This window comes from Diceros bicornis, chromosome 10 (genome assembly GCF_020826845.1).
Source record: "Diceros bicornis minor isolate mBicDic1 chromosome 10, mDicBic1.mat.cur, whole genome shotgun sequence".
NCBI classification, from domain to species: Eukaryota; Metazoa; Chordata; class Mammalia; order Perissodactyla; family Rhinocerotidae; genus Diceros; species Diceros bicornis.
Genome location: NC_080749.1, coordinates 79,401,886 through 79,422,759, shown reverse-complemented (window position 1 = coordinate 79,422,759; position 20,874 = coordinate 79,401,886). Strand labels below are relative to the sequence as shown.

The window sequence follows — 20,874 nt, the reverse complement described above, 5'->3', positions numbered from 1 at the left end:
TATCATGTATGTATTGAATAATTTATAAAATATGTATATATAGTTTAAATAACGAGACCAATATATATTGAATAATTTCTAAAACATGTATGTATAGCTTAAATAAAGGTACTAAGACCATTGCCAAATATTTACAATTCAGGTTAAGAATACAACATCACCATATCAGAAATGTGTTCTGTATGCCCTTATGAGATTTCATCCCTTTCCCCTACCCTCACCAGGTAACGGCTACCCTGATTTTTGTTGTAATCATTCTTTTTCCTTTGACTGTATCCTTAAACAATGTATTGTTGGTTTGCCTCTCTTAGAACTATCTATAAATGGATCATACTGTATGTATTCTTCTGTGAATCGTGCCATATATGTTCTTCTGTCACTTGCTTTTTTAATCTATAACTGATTTCTTTCTTTAGGCTGGAAAAAATGAAAAAAGAATATAGAAATCTGAGTACATGGATAGAAAAAGCCAGCTACTTAGAAAGAGTTCTTACCCCAAAATTGGAAAGAAAAAAATCTAAGGTAATTAACATAATACATTCTCCCATATATATCTTTTCATACTTTTTATTAAAAAATATTATGAAAATTAAAAGTTATGATCAGTTATTGCTTATTTGTTCTCAATGTATAAAATACTATTCATCATTCATGCACTTTCATATTTTGATAGTAATAATATAATGATAATAAATATTTATTGATAATTTATAAGATTTAGTTTTTTTTGTTTTTGTTTTTTTGTGAGGAGGACCAGCCCTGAGCTAACATCCAATGCCAATCCTCCTCTTTTTTGCTGAGGAAGACTAGCCCTGGGCTAACATCTGTGCCCATATTCCTCTACTTTATATGAGATGCCGCCATAGCATGGCTTAACAAGCGGTGCGTCGGTGCGCGCCCGGGATCTGAACCAGTGAACCTCGGGCCGCCACAGTGGAGTGCGCGGACTTAACTGCTTGAGCCACTGGGCCGGCCCCAAGATTTAGTTTTTTTAACAGCTTTGTTGAGATATAATTCACATACCATACAATTCACCCATTTAAAGTGTATAATTCTTTAGTGGCCTTTAGTATATTGACAGAGTTGTGCATCCATTACTACAGTCAACTTTAGAACATTCTCATTATCCCTAAAAGAAACCCCACACCCCATACCCTGCAAACCTCGCATACCCCCCCAGCCTAGGCAATAACTAATATACTTTCTGTCTCTATAGATTTGCTCATTCTAGACATTTCATATTAATGGAATTGGATAATATATGGTCCTTTGTGACTTGCTTCTTTTACTTAGCATAGTGTTTTCAAGGTTCTCCCCATTGTAGCATGTACCAATACTTCATTTCTTTTTATTGCCAAATAATATTCTATTGTATGGATATACCACATTTTGTTTATCTGTTTGTCAGTTGATGGACATTTGGGTTGTTTCCACTTTTTAGCTATTATGAGGAATGCTGCTGTGAACATTCATATGCAGGTTTTTGTGTGAACATATGTTTTTAATTGTCTTGAGTGTATACCTAGGAGTGAAATTGCTGGATCATATAATTCCTTCTTCCTAATTCCTTCCGTAATTCCTTCTTTGACTTTTTCGGAATTGCCAAACTGTTTCCACAACAGCTGCACAACTTTACATTCAACCGGCAGTGTATAAGGCATTCCATGTCTTCTCCAACACTTATTTTCCTTTTTTTTGTTTTAATTATAGCCATCCTAGTGGATTTAAAGTGGTATGTCATTGCGGTTTTGATTTGCATTTCTCTAATGACCAGTGATGTGAGCATCTTTTCATGTGTTTACTGACCATTTGTATATCTTCTTTGGATATATGTTTATTCAAGTTCTTGGCCAATTTTTTAATTGGGTTATTTGTATTTTTATTGTTGAGTTATAAGAGTTCTTTATATATTTTGAATAGTAGGCCTTTATCAGATATATAAATAAGGTTTAATATTTAGAAATACAATCTAACCTTTACATTTTGACCTGGCAATTAGGGATTTCTGTGGATAGATAAAGCTAATGTCACAGCCTTGAAATGGTAGTCATAACATACTGATATATTCATGTTTTTCAATGACTTTGTGATAATTGGGCAGAGTTCTGCTGCTGTAGGATAAGTTGATTAGCATTTACTACACAGAATTAGTATTTTAGGGAAAATTTTGGGTGCTCTTCATTAAAGGGACTATGGACTTTGGGTTCTTATTGAAAGATTGGTATTTTATAAGAGCCAGTGATACTCCATCTTATAATTCTTCTTGGAATTTTGTAAAGACCCACATCACTTTGCAACTCATAGGCCGCGATGTGTTCCAGTGAAAAAGTAATCTATTTCCTGGGGGTATCATTTTATATCCCTTGAAGTTACAGTATTGCATCATTTATCTTGTAATCTTTTTCTCTCACATTTGTCATTCAAATACCCTGTCAATTCGCAACTATCCTCTCCCCGGCACACAAACTCTGGGCTGAGGTGTACCTCTCTTTAAAATAGTACTGCTTGGATTGCTTTTCTCACAAACCTGTATCCTTCTTGTCTTCTGTAAATTTTTAGAAATGTGTTAAAAGAAGTTATGAAGGCAGAGAAAAATGCTTTAGCTCTTTAAACATTTCTCCGATATATTTTCTTTGTTTTTTTTTTTTTTTTTTGGTTCTAGGGAAGTAATACCAGTGAGGTACTTGAAAGCCAACTTGAAGAGAAGCCTGAAGATGCTGTAACATCAGGTTAAGAAACTAATTTACTTTTTGTGTTTATTATTAAGATGATTAAAAACAGGAGTGGTTGTATCAAAAAGAAAATTAGTAATTTGCTTTAAGTGGATTTTATTGTTTTGTTGGGGAATAAACATGCATTTCACTATAGTTTTGGTATATGGTATTTACTTTATAACACTCCAAAGAAGAGACTTAGACTCAATTAAGAGTTATTTTTATTTTTTTAATGCTCCTTTACTCCTTTAAGGACAAGAAAAAAGTTAAATCTTAACCATGATCTGTGAAAAGGTATTTTTGTTAAACATTGTTAACTGTAGAGCTATTCATCTCTTTTATGTAGAGTGGGGTCTGTGTGTGTGTGTGGGGGGGTGTGTGTGAGAGAGAGAGAGAGAGAGAGAAAAAGAGGGAGGAGGAGAGAGAGAGAGGAGGACAGGAAATTAAATTAGCATTAAATTTGAGAACTTACCACAACTTATCAGTAAGATATTTAATTGAAAAGTACTGTTCATGCAGTCTTAAAAAAACTCTCTGTGAAAAGATTCATTTAGAAAGTAAGTTAAAATACGTGCATAATACTATATCTTTAAAATATTGGATTCTGCAGTGTGGGATAATGATTTATTGTTATAAGACTTTGCCAAAGGTTACCTCTCTCCTCTGCTTCTGCTTCCCTGGCTGCATCAGGCTTTGATGTATTCATTTCCTAACCTCTGAGGCTCAGCCAGCCTAGCAGAGCTAGGCTGAAACATTCAAGTTTTAAGTGTAGGAGAATCACAAGTGCCCTTTTCAATATCACTGTTGAAGATTGGAGGTTAACCTCTCTCACTGACTGGTGGTTACCGTGTTTCTTTTTTTTTCTTTACTTTTTTTCACTTATCCAAACAGTTATTTCAAGTCAAATGACTTCTTTCTCTTTTTTGTATTCCTGTAGCTTCCTGTAGTTACAGCTAACATTTGTTGACCACTGTGTTCTAGGCACTTTACTTGGATAATACAAATCAATCCTCACAGCAATCAGTTGAGGGCGCTATTATTATTTATCCATGTTTTTACAGATGAGAAAACTGAGGATCAAACAGATTAGGTGACCAGTCAGAGGTCATTAAGGATAGGGGTCTGTTTGACCGAAGAGCTCAAGCATTTAACCCATTGCCGCCTATGTCTAATATAGACTTGTATCATACCTATAAGATAAGCTGTCGTTATCCTACTTTACGTATGAGAAAACCAAGGCTCAGAAAAATGAGCTAACTACAGCCATGCAGCTAATAGTGACCGTAAAAAATTTTGGTTTTTACTAGACTTATGCATTTTTTTGTATCTCAATCCTTTATTCCTTCTCTCTCCCTTTTAGGTTTTCCTTTTCTACTTGCTAAATATATTTTCTTTATATTCCTAGGAAAACTGAAAAAATGCTTCAATCAGCCTCTCTTGAATGGCCCTATATTCTCTGGTTACAAACAACTTAATTTTAGTCTCTTTTTCTAATCCCAAGTCTATCACTGACCATCTAGGATTTATTTTATTTCTCTTGACTTTTAGCAAAGTGTACTCTATACCTGTTTTTGTGTCTTATGTTGATGGATCTGAAATCTTATCACTTTATACATGTTTTCATTTTATCTCCACACTTGTTTGTTTACCACTCCGCCATCTTCCCAGAGATTCATCAGCCTGTTTCATCAGCCTGTTTTTACTAAATAATGTTTATATTTGAATAGCCGCTTTGATTTAAATTGCTCATTGTTTCTGGTGAGAAAAAACTATAATAGTATTTTATTAGTGTATATACATATAAATAATGTTGATTGTCTTATGTATAATAAAATACTTCTATTAATTTCTTAACAGATGTCCCTCTTGTAAAGGAGGAAGCTGAAACTATTCCAAGTGAGGTAAGGGAACTTGGAAGAGAACTTCTAATAGTCATCATTTTATAAAGGGATGCAGTATTTGTAAATGGAGAAGTATTTATAGATGGAAGAAAAAAAGCACTGAAGAAGTTATTCAGATTTTCATGTTTATTTCTGTTATGGCAATATCTGTACAGTTGCATGATTTATTTAAGTTAAATTACACTCTTAAAAGAGAAGTTTCAGCATAAAATAGTAACATTTAAAAATACATACGAAGATAGGAGACAAAAGGTGTTGACAAAGAGCAGGGGGAAACAAGTAAGAAAAAAGCATAAAGTTCTGCACAGTGATCTTAGAAATGGATGCCACAGACCTAACCACATTCTTTACTCTTTCTCTGTGGAATAATAATCTAAATTTTATAATAGAAATAAATAAAAAATAGAGTTCATTTATTATTTGCTTTTTAGCTAATTTTACAGAAGATATTCCTTCTGTAAAGCAATGGATTCCTATGTAAACCAATAAAGAATAAAAGATTTTTCTATACTACTTGACATATAGGATTTAATGATTTCCATCCTGGGGTCAGTGGCTCCCAAATACCAATTACAGAGTCAGTATATACTGTTTTCCTCAGTCCAAGGAGAGAGAAAAAAAAGACAGTATAGAGAATTTTTCATACAACTGAATTTATTTAGTTTCACAGGCTTTCCTTTATTTTATGATACCATTCTTTGAGCTATTTTTCTGGTGAAATTTCCTTTATTTTATGATATATTGGTGATAGTATAATAACAGTAAAATATCAGAGCCCTCAATTTTCTTTTTTGATATTATTAATATTAATATATTAATATATAAATAAAATATTAATATATGAGAACCACTGCTTTATAAAGTAGTATGATCATTTTTATGGATAATATTCTGTAGTCCATGGTTTCAGGCAAGTAGAGAATTTCTCAACTCTTTTAATAAGGAAAATAATTACAAATATTGATGGTAACTTGTTATGATAAACGATAAGGGTACAAATGATTTTAAGTCCAATTTTACTCATTTCAAATATTTTCCAGTGAGTAGTGATTAATTGGTAGCTTGTTTTATTGATATATTTTCTAGTTACTGGATAATGATGATGAGAAAGGCCTGACGCTGCCAACTTTGAACCAACCAGATCAAGATAATTCAAATGCCGTTGCTCCTGAAAGTGATGAATCAACAAAGCCAACAGATGCTCCATTGCTCATAATTCCTAACCTGACAATAACAGAAGATGGCAAAACATCACCTTTAGAGGAACACCAGTCGGAAGCTGTGCCGGATGGAACAATGAAAAATGGATTCTTTCCACCAGAAGTAAAATTGAAAGATAGATATCCAAGTCTTTTAAGAACAGACTCATCTCCATCAGAGGTAAAGTTGAAAAGTATCTGTATAAATCCAGGTAGAATAAAGAGGAGGAACTTAGATTCATCTCCAACAGAAATTAGGTGGCAAAGCAACAATCTAAGCTTAGCTAGAAGGAAGAACATAAGTTTGGTCTCCCCAGACTCAAGATCAAAAGATAGTTTTCAAAGCCGAGATCCAAAGGAAGACCTAGAACTAAAGGTATCGGCCCTCATATTAGAAGTATAAGACTAGGAAAAACAAAATAATTCATTTAAAAAACAGATTAAAAACAAATAAATTGAAAATGCATTCAGATGTCTCCAAGTGAAAGTGCATCTAAGTATATTAAACATTCCTACCCTACTTATATTCATCAAGTAAGGAGGGAGGAACCTTTGAAGGAAAAGTCATAGGTTGGTGTAAAATTCAGCTGAAAGTGTAATAACAATAACAAGATGTAAATTCAAAGGGAATTTAAAAGCATGGGGAGTTATTTCAGTGGAAATTTTTAATAAAACTTTTATATTACAGGAAATAGCATATATTCTTCCTGTTACAAATAATTTTATAGTTTAAAATGCGAACGATCTGAATGTAGATTTAAAGGTACACCAGGTAAAGCCTTTCTCAAAATGACAGTTATTCTACTTCGATCTTTATGTCTTATTTGAATCACTCTTATAGGTAGCTCATGAAGCAGTGTAAAAATGTATACTGGGCAGTGGGTAAACAATCTGAGTTCTAAGTAAGGCTCTGCCTCTACATACTTCAACAGGCTTGGGCACCTAAATCTCTAGACCTATTTCCTCATTTATTGAATAGTAGATGATACTTGGTCATTTCCAAATTCCTTTCCAAATTCCAAAAGATATAGTTTTATTAAATATTTCTGGTTGGGGAATTATTCTTAGTTACCTAGATCAATAGCCTAACCAATGTAACTTGAAAAGAATAATATTCTTGGTTTTTCTGAATGTGAAAGTAATACAGTCATAGAAAATTTAGAAAATAGAAGCATAAAAGAGAAAATAAAAGTAGTTATAATTCTACTGCCACATTTAACAATTTTATTTCCTTTCAGTCTTTGTTATGCATATATACATACATCTTTTATTTATTTTTAAAAACGTGGATCAAACTATATATATGTATATATATAATTTTATATTATACTTTTTAAAACTTGACATTGTATTATAAGCGTGTTAACTGAATTTTCTTAAAAATTGCGAGTTGCAGAATACCCTCAAGTATGGATAATCAGTAATTCTTTAAATAGTTTCTATATTGTTGGACATTAATTTTAAAATTAATGTCCTTTTACTTAACTATTTATTTGGATTTGTGATTATATCGTATATTCTTAGAAATGGGATGTTGACAAATTGCTCTCTAGAAAGACTGTACTGCTTTACCTTCTCACCAATGGTATTTGAGCAGTTATGGTTTTTTAAATAATGATTAAAGCTTTTTCGTGCTTATTAGCCATTTTGATTTTCCCTAGAAGTAGACAGATCATGTCCTTTGTCCATTGTTTTGTTTGAGTACTTGGTGATGCTGTTTAGGTTTTGTCATGAGCTGTTTTTATTATAAGGATATTAATCACTTGAATATTTATGGCACATACATTTTCATAGTTTTTAGTTTGCCTTTTAATTTCTTTATTGAGTCTAACTGCCAAAATATTCAGTTTTCATTTGATAGGTGAGTTATTTATTGTCGCACAGCAAACCACTCCAAAACTTAGTGGCTTAAAATAAGCATTTTATTATCTGTCAAGATTCTGTGGGTGACTGTGCTTGGCTGGGCAGTGGTTTTGCCCCACTTGATGTTGACTGGTCCTATAGTCGTCTTGGAGCTCGATTGGGCTGGAACACTCATGATGGCTCAGTTATATTTCTTACACCTTGATGGGCAGCTGTAAGGCTAGCTCACTTGGGTGCATGGACATCCGTTTGATGTGTCTGTTTCTTTCTCTCTCTCTCCTTCCCCATGTCCCTCTCCCTTCCCATGTGGCCTCTTCATGTGGTCTCTCTATGTGCCCTTTCTAGGAGGGTAGCTGAACTTATGTGGCAGCTTGGGGCTTCCAATATATATAAAAACAGAAGCTTCAGGTACTCTTAAGACATACACTTCAGACTAGCACAGGGTCACTTCCACTGCATTCTGTTAGTTAAAGCAAGTCAGGCTCAGTGCTGATTCAGTATTGGAGGGGACTACATAAGGGCATGAATCTTGGAAGGTGTTGTTCATTGGGGGCTATACTTGGAGATTAACCACCACAGACTAACTATCTCTAGTTCTAAGTAATTCATGTCTTCTCCACGTGGAAAATATACTTACTCCACTTACAAGAGTCTTAGTCTCTGGTATATATACACAATGGAATACTACTCAGCCATAAGAAACGATGAAATCCAGCCATTTGTGACAACATGGATGGACATTGAGGGTATTATGCAAAGTGAAATAAGTCAGAGGGAGAAGGTCAAATACCATATGATTTCCTTCATTAAGTAGTAGATAATAACAACAATAAACAAACACGTAGAGACAGAGATTGGATTGGTGGTTACCAGAGGGGAAGGTGGGAGGGAGGAGGGCGAAAGGGGTAATTCGGCACGTGTGTGTGGTGATGGGTTGTAATTAGTATTTGGGTGGTGAACATGATGTAATCTATGCAGATATAGAAGTATAATGATGTACACCTGAAATTTATACAATGTTATAAACCAATGTTACTGCAATAAACAAAAAATTAAAAAAAAAAAGATTCTTAGTCTCATGCTATTATTGCATCAGGCTCAGGCTTAAGCACAGAATTTCATCATCTAAATCAGATCCAGGTGGATGAGGCTTCTTGAGTATGGCTCATCTCAATCTTAAAACCTGTGAATTGAAGAGAGGGGTTATCTGTCCTCTACATATAATAGTGAGTCAGGAACAGGAAAACTGGCATAGGCACTTTATTCTGAAGGTGGACAAATGGGAAAGTGAAGCATATAGTAGTTAGTGGGCCATAGTAATTCTGAAGCTCCCAGCTCTGCCCTCAGAGCTTCACTTTACCCTCTGAATAATCCTTCTTTTTCCATAAGAAAGAGCTTATATTTGTAGCTGAGTAGCTTTGTAGCTTATGTATTGTCTGTAGAAAGTTGAGAGTTCAAAAGCCTCTTTTTGTTTTAAATTGTCTCTGTTCCTTTCAGTCCAAGATGCTATGATTATCTTAAAGATTTTGTGGGCTTCCTGTGTATCAAATTATGGTCTCAACCAAATGTTACACCTCTAAATATTTTTGAGACAGGCGCCTATTTACCTTTGGCTGATAGTCAAGGTGTTGTAGCACAATATCGTTAAGAAGCTTAGAAGCTCTCCCATCTAGCAGAGAGGATCTAAGAGGCCATCCTAAGATAGTTTGAATATTTTTTGTCTAGCCAAGTGGATCTGTGAGACACCATCTTAAGTCTTTTTGAGGTCTTAACAACATTTCTTACAGTTAAACCCTTGTGATCTTGACCTTGAAACCACATTTTACTGGCAATGCAGTTGGAACCTGACCAATGAAGTCATGAGGTGGAGATTTCTGGCATTGGTTCAGTGGCTTAACAGCGTCATCAAGGACCCAGGAACCAGGCTCTTGCCTGCCTTTCCTCTTTTTCATACTCATGCTTGTCACCTCATGATCACCAGATGTTTGCTTCAGTTCTAGGCATCATATGTAGATCAAGGCAGATGAAAGAATGTGGGGTAGAACAATCAAGTTCTTCTTTTGTACTTGCCCGCTTTTATTTCTTAAAAGAAACAAAAGTTTACCCAATAATCTCCCAATAGGTTTTGTGTCTCATTGACTAGAATTATGTCCCATGACTGCTCTAGCTTTAAAGGAGAATGGGAAAGCTAGTATTTGGCAAAAGAGAATGGGGTTGCCAATGATTCATCATTTTGAGCTGTGTACGTTGCTGTTACAAGCAAAATTCAGCTTCTGTTAGTAACAAGGTAGTATGGGGAGTGGTTATTGTGTAATCAGTTAGCAGTAGTGCCACAATTATTCTTCTCTCTGATGAAAATGCTCCTCCCCCAGGTCTTCTCAGGGTTCCTTCATTCACACTATTCAGGTCTCTGCTCAGCTGTTACCTCTTTAGAGGGGCCTCCTCTGACCAATCTATGTAAAATAATTATCTACTCACCCACCCTGCCCCATCCCCATTACTTTTTCTTCATGTATCATTACCTGGTGTCATACTGCATGTTTGTTTACTTGTTTATTGTCTGTCACTCCTGCTTGACTTTAAGTTCCAGAAGGCAATGATTTAGTCTTACTCACCATTTAGAATAGTGATGAGTCCATGATAGACACTGAATAAATATTTGTTGAATTAGTTAATTAGTTAAAAATACTGCAGGATATTGAGGCATTATCTTTGGAATCTCTGAATATGTTATAACTCCTGAGCCTCATTGTATATAATTAATCAAAATCACCTGGTCATAGGAAATGCAAATTATTTTAGTGCTCTTAAGGTGAATGAACCCCTAGCTCTGGCATACCAAATATCAGGCATAAGGCAGCAAGATTAATTCCACGTTCCATAAACGGTAGTGATAAGGGCTCTGATTATGTATGAGCCTTTGAGTTTAAAACCTTTCATGCCTGCAGAAGACTAGGGTTAGGGAAAGAGTGGTATATCTGATATCTCTAACCTTCTGTTCATCCGTTTGAACTTAGTTGCTTTCACTATGTTATGAACTCCATTTATATACTTTAAATCTTTGAATAATTATTGATGGACTGGTGGAGAATAAGCCATGATCCCAAACTCATTGTCTTTGCTAACTCTGCACTTTGAATCAACCGAAGTCATGCATGTGAAATGCACCTTAAAATTATTTTATCCACTTTTTTAAATTCAATTATTTTTTTTCACCTGGAAGTTTTTCTAATCTGTGTTTTCTTTTCATAGGTATAATGAATTCTTGGAACTAATTGAGACTATAAAATATAGATAAAAATAGTTTTCCTGATTTTGGAGTAAGGGGGACTTTTCTAACTGATCAAAATAGACCTTCTTTTGAAATAGATCATTTTAAAATTTCAAATCATTTTTCTCTTTGCTTATACTTTTCTCTGGAAGGTCTGTTTGTCCAGTGGTATCTGAGATGGATTTTATCAGAGATTGTTCATTTAAATCTTTTGGTGCCAAAGGGAAAGGAGTCATTTAATATTTCCCATCATTTTAATGTTGCTGCATTAGGCTTTCGTTTGCCCGTGAGGAATAGGAAAAAAATCTACTACCTGAAGCAGTACATACCAGAGAACATCACTGAATTTTCAGAGTGTTTCCATATTCATTGGGCCAGCACTCCTTAACTTAGCTGAGTACCCTAGACTGCTTGCAGTGCTATGAGCTTGAGGAATTGTGTTTCCGTTGAGGGGTAGAGGATTCTGTCTACTTTCTTCCACTTCAGGCTTTTACTTGAATATGGTAAACTCCAGGTTGATTGGTCAATCTGTTTTCGTGTTGACTGTGTCTTGTAGAAACCGTTTTGGACTGTGGAGTACCTATGCTTATTATTTTCCATCCTGTCCCCACCCCAGTCTGTTCTCCACATTTCTTTGTCCTGTTTTTTGCCCCAAGAAGATGACCCCTGTGGACTGCCTCACCAGACCCTTTCTGGCTGACTTCTAGTTAGGTCCAGCTAATGGCAGGCACTGAGAGGACAAAGGAGGGCAAGAGGGGAAAGAAAGATTGGGGTTTTTCTGTCCTACTGTCTTCCTGCTTTGGTGCTGTGGTTCTAGCAGTGGATTTTCCTTCACATCCACAACTCCAGCTATCACCGGGCTCTGGCTGGAGTGGTAACATCTTCTCAGTGTTGCTCTCAACATCCCTTATTGGTTCCTTATCCGTACACACACCTGTCCTTTATATTAAAGCCTCTTTAGTTGAACCATTTTAGAGGAATTCTAATTCCTGCCCTAACACTAACTAGTAATCTTCCCAGTTTTCTAATTATGCAAACAGATCTTTCTCTATTTTTGTATCTCTCTGCTCATTTCACAGGGACTTTGTAAAAACTCAAATTATCCTCTTGACCTAAATGTTCATAATGCATTTTTTTAAAGTACAGAGTTGAAAATCATGCATGCTGCTTATAAAAATTCAAGCAATCTCCCAGAAATGCAAAGAAGAAAGAGCCTATAATTCCACCATCCAGAAATTTCCAGTGTTAGTAGTTAATATGTGCTGAACATCATTCTATAAATCTGCCCGTATTGTTGGGAGACTGTTCTCCTTGTTTCTCTGCGTTCCTGCACATCTTATGAGAGGGGACTCCTTTCCTGTAACGTAATCCATTGCATGTGCAGTTATCATCTGGCACTCTTTCATCATCTTGTGGGAATTAGGGCTTGAGGAACTGATGCAAAAACACTTATATTCTGGCAACTGTGATTGCTCTGAGTAATAAACTGTCCTTTGTCTCTGACTCAGGAGACACGTGTCTTCTGTCAGCATCTATGAATCTGTGGCAGGCTAACTTGTTAGCTTACAAGTGGGGTAAGTTCTTGACAACTTTGGTGACAAGATGGGATACTGACAGATGTGGCTTTCTGAAAGGTGAAGGACAAGGACCTTGTCTGATCAGTTGGATTTGGGGGAAGCCCATGGGAATTGGTAGGGAACATGCTGACTAAATTGTATGGTCAATCAGGCAATAAATAGTCCTCCACTTTATTGCCTATTAATGAGAGGGAATTGGAGAGGTGGTTGCAAGCCAAGTGTGGGGAAGTAGGTTCAAAAACAGCTGCCTGAACAGTGTCCTGGTTGTTGCTAATTATCCTCCAGGTGGGGAGATTTCCTTGCCAATCTGATGATCTACCTCAATCTGTTCCATTTTAACAATTAGTACTAAGACCTGTCCTGAGTGGGCAGAAGATTCTGCTCTGTGACAACAGTTACAGAGATGCATACGTACACTGAGAAGGAGAGCATGTGAATTCATGACTGCAGTGGACAGAAACCAAATGAATCATTAGAACTTTGGTTTGCTTGGGAGGTGAGGGTAGAGACTGTATAATGTCTACAAAGGAAGAGCCAAACAGCTGGGACATCTTATGGCCAGCTACTCCTGCAGTGTAGAGTGACAATCTTACATCCATTCCAAAACAACAGTAAAAGATCTCAGAGTTTTTTGTAGTGGGTTCTGGCTGCTGTAAGGTAGTTTTGGCCCTCTTGGGGAGATGTCCCTAAAACAGACAGACTCTTCTGGGCAGTCAGAGATAGGCATCACCTAATATTCAGGCTCTTACTGTCCTGAGTTGGGTATACAATGCTGATGAAGGTGTTCCACTAGGAGATGAAAAACTGACCCAAAGAAATATAGATAAATTCTTGCAGTCAGCTCTGGTGCCCTGCAAAACTCCTTTAGCCCTTATGTTGAAACCAGGTAAGAATTTCTGAGATGTCATCATGGTAATGGGACAGCAGATACCCTGGATTGAAGTGGACTCCACAGAGTAGGTCACTGCTGTGCAAACGAAGTTCACATCATCTGAGGACACACAAACCTCATGGCCCTATGCAGAAAGCAGTGTGGCTGTGGCTGCTGAGTCAAGGAATTCCCGAAGATTAACTAGATACTGTCAGCTATGAAAACCTTGCTGCCTGATATAGAGTGTTGGGAAGACCAACAACATTAGAAATTCATTTGATTGAGCTGTGAATTGCTGCCTACACTACTCAAAACTGACAGTCAATGTGAAGTCTTGTTAAATGGCATGGAATTGTTTTCTCCGTCTGCACCCTGTGACACTTTCCTTCCACTTTATCCTAATTTCAGCTGTTTTAAGGAGAAATATGATTAGAGGTGGAGCCAAGGTCTCCTTATCCCAAAAAAGGATAGAAGGCTCTATACAACCATCCAGGTTTTCTGGGAATTTCAGGGAGGGTAGGGACCTGATCTTTTATGGTTCCCTTGGATGTGGGTGCCCAAGTCTCTATCTTATCTGGACTTGTGGAAGGAAAAGTCACTTGGATTCAGTTTATGGGGTTTGGGCAGGGTTCACATGGGGAAGGGAACTAACACAACCTGGATGGGGCTCTTTAGGTCAGTTGAATGTACTGTTGATTCTACAACTGAATAGTAGGAATTATTGTGTTATATACTTGTCCATCTCCATCTCATAAGTGCCAGAGGCATTAGAAGAGCCACATGTAGAGATGTGCTGGTGGGAAGTGTAAATCGCTACCCGACTTGTCTCCCTGTGCCCTCCAAGATGGTCTAATAGAAACACTATAGAATCCTAGGAGGACAAAGTGAAATGACAGCCTTCATTAAGGACTTAAAGGCAGCAGGGAAAGTAAGAGGTGCATCATCTCAGTACAGCATCCCTGTATGGCCGGTGAAATTTACTGATGGGTTTGGAGACTTCCAGTGGATTAACACCAACTGAATCCAGCTGTTGCTTCCATATCCCAGCCATTTCAGACATTGTGACTATAACTGAATCCATTACACAGACCAGTGACACTTGGTATGCTATCTTGGACATTGCCAACACCACCTTTGCTGTACCACTGACAGCTGAGGATCAAGATCAGTTTCATATGTTTTTAGTTCTCCCCCAGAGGTACCAGTGGGTGGGTCAGGATTTAGCTTCTACCCTCTGATGTCCACAGCTTTCACTAGATAGATGTTGTCCTATTGGTTAACAAGTCAAAAGCCTTAGTCTTAACAGCCTTGAATGTGGTATTCTCATATCTCTGCCAGCAGAAGTGACTAATAAACCCTGACCGAATGCAGGGGCCTGTATACCAGGCAAAGTTTATTGGGACTGTCTGGGAAGATTCATAATGTCCAGTTCTGGCAGTCAAAGAAAAACTGTTATCTCTTTGCCCCTCCCCCCTCCTGCCACCTCCATTAAAGAAGGTCCAGCACCTCTTGGACTCTGAGTGTGGGAGACGGTACGTGTTCCCAGAAAAAGAGGGAGATTGGCAACAGATGTTAGCTCAAGGTAAATCTTTCCCTGAAAAAAAAAAAAGAATGAACACTTGACCTGTAGAGGCCTGGGACTCTTCGGCTTGTTATTCCCATTTTGGGATTGGTCAAGTTGGACTCAGCAACTAACAAGGTGGAAAGGGCCCAGTAAGCCTCGCTTGTCAAAGCAAAATGGTGTTTTCAAGAATACAGACAGCCTGGGCCCTGCAGTATCTCAACTTTACATGCCAATGTGGCAGTTCTCCTTTAGGGAAAACTTTATCCCTCCCTCTGCCCCCTGAAGAAAATCACTGGTTCACTGGGGCTTTTGCTATAAATAATAAAGTCCTTTGACTCTGACCCAGGAGTCTTCTGATGGCATCCATGAAACTGTGGCCAGATAACTTGATAGCTTCTCAGTGGGGTAAAATCCTAGAACCTGTACAGTTGCTGATAGTTTTGGCAATGAGAAAGGGAGGCTGAAAAGAGATGTGATTTTCTGAAGAGACAGGAAAAAGGGCCCCTACAGGCTGAGTTAGGGAATGTGAGTTTTCCTGGATTTCAAGCAAATACTTTCGCTCAAGTGGTGGTGATAGTGGGGAGAGGGCAAGTAGTAAGGATGGTCCACTTGTCCTACCTGTTAATAACTGCATAGAGGCTGAGTGGTGAGAGAGGTAATTAAAACAAACCCCCCAAATGGTGCTTCGTTTGTGGCTTATTCCCCTCTGTGGATGGGGTGGGGGTGGGGAAGAAAAGAACAGCTTCACCTGCCTTCAGAAAAAGGCCCAGTAGTGTGCTGGGGAGCTTCTGGGAGGGGAAGGGCACAAACGTGTGTAGCTCTGTTGGGAATAGGCACAGAAGGCTCCAGGGTGGAGCATAGTAGCACGTGCCGGAAAGAAAGAAGTTTCTGAGTCCAGACAACAAGGGAGGAGGGGGTTCCAATAAGGGGCCACGTAGAAACAAAAGCCTTCCTGCTGCTCCAGCTGTCACCCACAAACTGGCCTCCCTCACATCCCTGCTCTCCCTGTGCTTCTGGTCTGGAAATAACAATCTCCTGCTGGCTAGTATAGCTAGTAAGCCCCTAACATGGGGGTTAGTCTGTGTTAACAGTAGGAGAAAAAGACCTGAAATTAGCTGCTAGAGTTTGGGCAAATTTGCAGAGGGAAAAAAAGTTCAGTTAAAGCAACTTTGTGGGTAGGGCCCTCTCTGCTGATTTAATGTACTGTTATAGCTCTCACTGCTATATAATGAAATTGATGTGTTGCATGCTTATACTGTAAATACTCATAAAGTGTCAGAGGAAGTTCTTCATTTGAGGCACTGCCACATGTACGGAAGTCCTTGCCATTTGCCACAGGTAGGAGGATCAGGATTTCAGTGAGTGTCTCCACCTTCTGATGTCTAAAGATGCAGATGAGGGGCTGGCCCGGTGGCGCAAGCGGTTAAGTGTGCGCGCTCCCCTGCAGCGGCCAGGGGTTCGCCGGTTCGGAACCCCGGGCGCGCACCGACGCACCGCTTGGCAAGCCATGCTGTGGTGGCAACCCATATAAAGTGGAAGAAGATGGACATGGATGTTAGCCCACGGCCAGTCTTCCTCAGCAAAAAGAAGAGGATTGGCAGATGTTAGCTCAGGGCCGATCTTCCTCACACACACACACACACACACACAAAAAATAAAGATGCAGATGATGTCCTGTTGGTTAGCGAGTCGAAAACCTCAGTCTCAAAGGCCCACCAGTCTCAAACTGGCATTATCACACCTCTACCAACAGGAGTGGCTGATAAACCCTGACACACTCGAGGGCCTGCTTGCCAAAGAAATGTTCTTGGGACTCTGTGGGTGATTCACAACACTCAGTTCCTTTGGTGGTCAAAGAAAAAGTGCTGTCTCTTTGGCCACCCACCACCTAAAAGGAGGTCCAGCATATTTTGGAACTCTGTGTGTGGGAGACTGTATGTACCTCACTCGAGCATTCTCCTTAGTACTTTATATCAGCCAGCTTCCACATCAACATGCTTTAAGTGGGTCCTAAACCAGCAGGTTTTGCTGGCCAAATGGTAGTAGTGTGTTCAAGGGTGCATCTGACCTGGTCCTAGCGTCATTTTGATTTTGCATGAAAAAGTTACAGCTACCAGTTTTGGTGAAACCTTATCCTCCGTTCTGCCACCTGAAGCAAAGCCACTGGCTCAGTGGATCCCTAGATTCATAAAGGTGCCCCTCAGTGCCTGGGCCAGGTTCACTAATGGTTCAGCTAAGCTGAAACATGATGGTGTCGACTGGGCTACTGTGGCTGTTCCGCCTAGGGGCCAGCTCTGCAGAATGGATGTGGCTGTTTCAATCAATTGGACAGAAGTCTGGCCAATGCTCCACTTGAAGAATCTTGTTATATTTTTACTTACTTTTGGGCTATTGCCAATGGCGTAACTACTTGGTTTGCCACTTGGGAAACCACAGACTGGCAAATTAAAGACATTCCTCTCGGGGACTGCAAACTGTAGAACCAAATTGCTGCTACTAAGGGTGACTATCTGGGTCACTTACATAGATGTACACAGTAAGGGCATTTCTCAATGAGGCTGACTGGAATCAAGCTGCTGGTTGAGCCTCTACTCCCCAGATTGCCACCATTGCTGCAGATTTACTGTTATACTGGACACGACAGCACATCTACCATCATAGCTGGGCACAAAGTAAAGAAGGCAACTTCGGTGAAGTTTCTGGTGCAGAGGCTACCACTGCATACCAGACTTGACTCCTGCCAGAAGTTGACCCATTTGTCCAGCAGTGAGAGAGCTTACAATGCAGGTATCCCACTTGCTCCTAACATTGGACTTTGGGCCCCTTTTGGGGGTAATTGGTTGACACTTTTTCAGGTTATGGTATTACTTTCAGTCCAATCAAATGACTCCAGATAACTATTGTAGTTCCCAAAACTATTCTTGGTCATGGCTTTGGTTCTCTGGATCACTTGCAATCTGTTGCAAATGGTGTGCAAAAGCCACTAAAAATGGACTGATAGGCAAGCTATTTGATGGGCCTTTCACGATCCCCACCATCCACATGTGTCTGGGATGTAGACCACTGGAACATCCTACTAAAAAATAAGACTCAAAAAAATTTCTGACTTTGCTGTTCTCACCTCCTCCAGGTCCTCACTCCTTTAAGTGTTTGGTCACTGATTGCAGCTCTTCCCAGCAAGAGATCATTTCCTCTCAGCTGCTCCTGAGTAACGATCAGGACAAAGGGAATGGAGGGTTATATCTATCTATTTTGAAAATTTGAGATTCCACCTTGACCATTCCTGGGCATGATGCTTCTTTTTTTCCACCAATAGCAACCCCAAGTTGGCCTGCTTTGTATACCCTCCATGTGGCAGCCAAGCCAAAAGGGGTCTAGGGGATTCATACAGTCTGGTTCAGCCACTTACATTCTCTTATTTGATTGACGTTGTGCTAAATTATAGGAATAATGACCACTTGTTTGAGTACACTGCTTGCCCAGTCCTCCTACAGTCGCCCACATAGACCAATGGAGGCGCATAATGGGTCTCTGTAAATTTTGTAAAAGTGTCCTTATCCCCTTTTGCATCTAACTCTTCTGGATGAGAGGTCTCAGTGACATTAGGAGGTGACTGGGGAGAAGGTGAAGTTGTGGCCATCTGGAAGCTCTTCCATCTGCTGAGGTTCAGTGGGGTAATGTTAGGAGTCTGACTTGCCTAGGTCTTCCTTCCTTCTTCAGTTTACTTTATTCTAAATTAGAAGATATTAGTAAGAATTCTGAGGCTTTTGTTGATTTATTTTCTTTCCTCAGAATTGTTTCTAGGGCTGAAGGTAGGGTTAGGAGCCTGGTGATTTTGCAAATCACACTTGCATCCGTTGTGTCTTTGCTTGGCTGCCATGTTTTGAAGTTAAAGACAAAAAACTGCACCCCATTCTCTGTTCAGCTGCTGCTTGTTAATTTTTGACCTTTTATTATTATATTATTATATTTTTTGTTTTATTAGATATTAGTGGAATAATTTTGTCATCCTGCTTTATTCTCCCATTTTTACCTAGAAGTCTCCATAATCCATAACCAGCATCAATAAATGATTTCTGGGTTTTAGTGAAATGTTAGTAAAATTCTTTTCGGTGGCTGTTAAACATTTCCATGTATTCAGTTGAATTTGATTTCCTTTTGAATAGAAAAAACCCAACACTTTCTTAGTTTGCTGCTGCTTCTAAAATTAGTTCTGTTGGTGTCCTAATACTTGTTAATCTGTTCTAAGAACCCATTACACTTTTTCATCACTCCCTTTTCAATATATTTGTCTTATTGTGAGATATTCATACAGAAAAGTACATAAAACGTGAGCATTATAATGAATAATTATAAAGCAGCCACCATTGGAATCACTACCCAGGTCAAGAAATAAAATACTACAGGTGCATCACAGGCTCTCCACATGCCCTCCCTGATCACAATCCCATCACACCCCCTCCAGAGATGGCCACTCTCTTGAATGTTGGGGTAACGTTTCCTTGCTTTATAGTTTTACTATTTATTTTTGCATTCCCAAACAACAAAGTTATACTTGTAACGATTTTATTATTGCTTATTGTTTCCAGCATTATATTTGTGAGATTCAATCATGTTTTTGTATAGATGTAGTTAACTCATTTCATTGCTATAAAATATTCAGTTGAATGGAATATAATTTAAATGTGTGAATGTAATTATTAGTCCCACCCATTTTTGATGGAATTTGGGTTGTTCCCAGTTTGGGGCAATTATAAACAATGCTGCTATGAACATTATTGTAGCATGAGGCTCTCTGTGATATATACATAGAGGTGGAATTGAAGGTCCCTAAAGAAACAATATGCCCAAATTAAAATTTACAGAGAAAGCCACACCGTTACCAAGATGGTTATACCAATTTACATCTTACCAACAGTGTGAAGGGGTTCCTGTAGCTCTATTTCCTGAATAAGATGGTGATACTGTCAGACTTTTAACTTTTGTCAGTATGGAGTTTTATGGTGGTTTTTTCTCTTGTTTTCTGTCAACATTACTGAGGTATAATTTACTGTATTAATTTCCTAGGGATGCCATAAGGTACCACAAATTGCTTCCTTAACACAACAGAAATTTATTATCTCAGTTCTGGAGGCCAGAAGTTTGAAATCAAAGTGTTGGCAGGGCCTGTGGAACATATAGGGGAGAATCCTTCCTTGCCTCTGCTAGCTTACGGTGTTTGCCAGCAATCCTTGGCACTCCTTGGCTTATAGCTGCATCATGCCACTCGCTGCCTCTGTCGCCACAGCCGTCTTCTCCTTGTGTGTCTCTCTCCTCTTAGAAAGATAACAGTAATTTTGTTACTCTTCTATGACCTCATCTTAACTTTGCATCTGCAGTAACCCTATTGTCAGGTAAAGGCAGAGTCTGAGGTATTAGGGGTTTGGACTTCAACATATCTTTTTTAAGAGACACAAGTCAACCCATTACATTTACATACCATGAAATATACCCAATTTTATGTGGACAGTTCAATGAGTTTTGAAAATGTATATTTCATTGTAACAGTCACCCATATCAAGACATTTTCATCACTACGCCATTAAGTATGATAATGTTTTTTGCCAGATTTATTTGAGATATAATTCACAAATAAAATTGTGTGTATTTAAAGTGTACAACGTGATGATTTGATATACGAATACTTTGTGAAATGATTATCACATTCATCATCTCAGAGAGTTACCTTTTGTGTGTTTGTGTGTGTGTGTGTGTGTGTGGTGAGAGCACTTAAGATCTACTCTCCTAGCAAATTTCAAGTATAAAATACAGTATTACTAACTATAGTCACCATGCTATATATTAGATTTATAGAACTTGTTCATCTTATAACTGCAGTCTTAAACACTTGGACCAGCATCTCCCCGTCTCCTAT

General features: G+C 38.4%; 1 protein-coding gene across 1 annotated transcript in view; it reads left to right on the top strand.

Annotated features, from left to right (window-relative positions):
• Positions 1-20,874, top strand: part of C2CD6 (C2 calcium dependent domain containing 6) — a 133,039-nt gene that overhangs the window by 49,786 nt on the left and 62,379 nt on the right. The window contains exons 10-13 of the mRNA XM_058549601.1: positions 417-522; positions 2,663-2,729; positions 4,572-4,615; positions 5,702-5,995. Coding sequence (XP_058405584.1) covers positions 417-522; positions 2,663-2,729; positions 4,572-4,615; positions 5,702-5,995 — 511 coding nt within the window. The remainder of the gene's footprint in view (positions 1-416; positions 523-2,662; positions 2,730-4,571; positions 4,616-5,701; positions 5,996-20,874) is intronic.